Raw genomic sequence first — 1,382 nt, forward strand, 5'->3', positions numbered from 1 at the left:
TGAAACCAACCTCTCATTCACCAGCAAGAAGCAGCCCAGTTGAGGCGCACCTTCACTAATCTCCAAACTGAGGCACAGGTTTTACGCACAGAAAGCTTGACCGTTCAGGTGATTTGGAAATCAGTGGATAAAACTGCGTTTAGATAACACGCTGTCCATTAATGAGCTTGGACTATTAAACTCACAGCTGGTGTCAATGATGGTTAATTGTGAACGATACTACAGGCAGACTGGACACGTTTATTAGTTTGGTGGGTGTGTATCGGCCAATAAACATCCACAGGTGCTTTCAATCGGCTCAATTAGTGACTATACCCTGGCAGGTGGGTAAATAGGTTGGGGTCTATTTCCTCACCACAACACTGCTAAACACGGGTCCTTCTAGGTTTACGCAAGGCTTGCCCGAGTACAGAAAGCGATAGCGATGGCCTCCGTCGGTCTCCAGATTCTGGGCATCTTCCTGGCTCTTATCGGTTGGATCGGTGACATTGTCATCTGCGCGCTCCCCATGTGGAAGGTGACTGCATTCATAGGCAACAACATCGTGACTGCGCAGACCTTCTGGGAAGGCCTGTGGATGAACTGCGTGATGCAGAGCACGGGCCAGATGCAGTGTAAAGTCTACGACTCCATGCTAGCTCTCCCCCAGGACCTTCAGGCCGCCAGAGCTCTGGTGATCATCTCCATCCTCGTGGCCGTGATCGGCGTCCTACTCTCTGTGGCCGGGGGGAAGTGCACCAACTGCATTGAGGACGAGGAGGCCAAGTCCAAGGTGGCCATCGCATCCGGCGTGTTCTTCCTGGTCTCCGGCGTCCTATGCCTGATCCCCGTGTCCTGGTCCGCCAACACCGTTATCAGGGACTTTTACAACCCGCTGCTCATGGACACGCAGAGGCGAGAGCTGGGCGCTTCGCTCTTCATCGGATGGGGCTCTGCTGGCCTGATGCTCATCGGAGGCGCGCTTCTCTGCTGCCAGTGCCCCAAACGCGAGGAGAGTAGGTACTCCGCCAAATATTCTGCCCCTCGCTCCACTGCCTACGTCTGACAGATCAACACTGAAGTTTTGATATGGACGTTTTGTGCAGAATGAACGAGGGTACATCTGTTTCACTTCGGTGCACCAGGACATTTGACAAGGGCCATTTGAATAATTTTTAATTAAATGTTTTATCTTAATGGATTTATTTGCTTTAATAAATATTTTAATGCTTATCATTCGTTTTTTAATTGTAACATTTGAAGCGTTTTTAGTTTCAAGAAGGCTAGGTCATGGTGTAGGCAACTTGAGTGTTCACTGACCATCTGCTCATGGTCAGGTCTAATTGGCTAAAATATACTAATCCCCTAAAGTAGGCTAACTAATTTTAATGGTTCTCTGGGGA

The 1,382-nt window shown here is 49.4% G+C and overlaps 1 protein-coding gene across 1 annotated transcript; it reads left to right on the top strand.

Annotated features, from left to right (window-relative positions):
* Nucleotides 1–424: 424 nt before the first annotated feature.
* On the top strand, nt 425–1,045 carry LOC311142765 (claudin-like protein ZF-A89; the record flags this gene model as incomplete). The annotated part of the gene is made up of 1 exon (XM_084178436.1): nt 425–1,045. One exon carries the CDS (start codon nt 425–427, stop codon nt 1,043–1,045), a length of 621 nt encoding a protein of 206 aa, XP_084034562.1.
* Between the last annotated feature and the right edge of the window lie 337 nt (nt 1,046–1,382).

This window comes from Coregonus lavaretus, assembly GCF_964263955.1.
Source record: "Coregonus lavaretus genome assembly, chromosome: 15".
NCBI lineage: Eukaryota > Metazoa > Chordata > Actinopteri > Salmoniformes > Salmonidae > Coregonus > Coregonus lavaretus.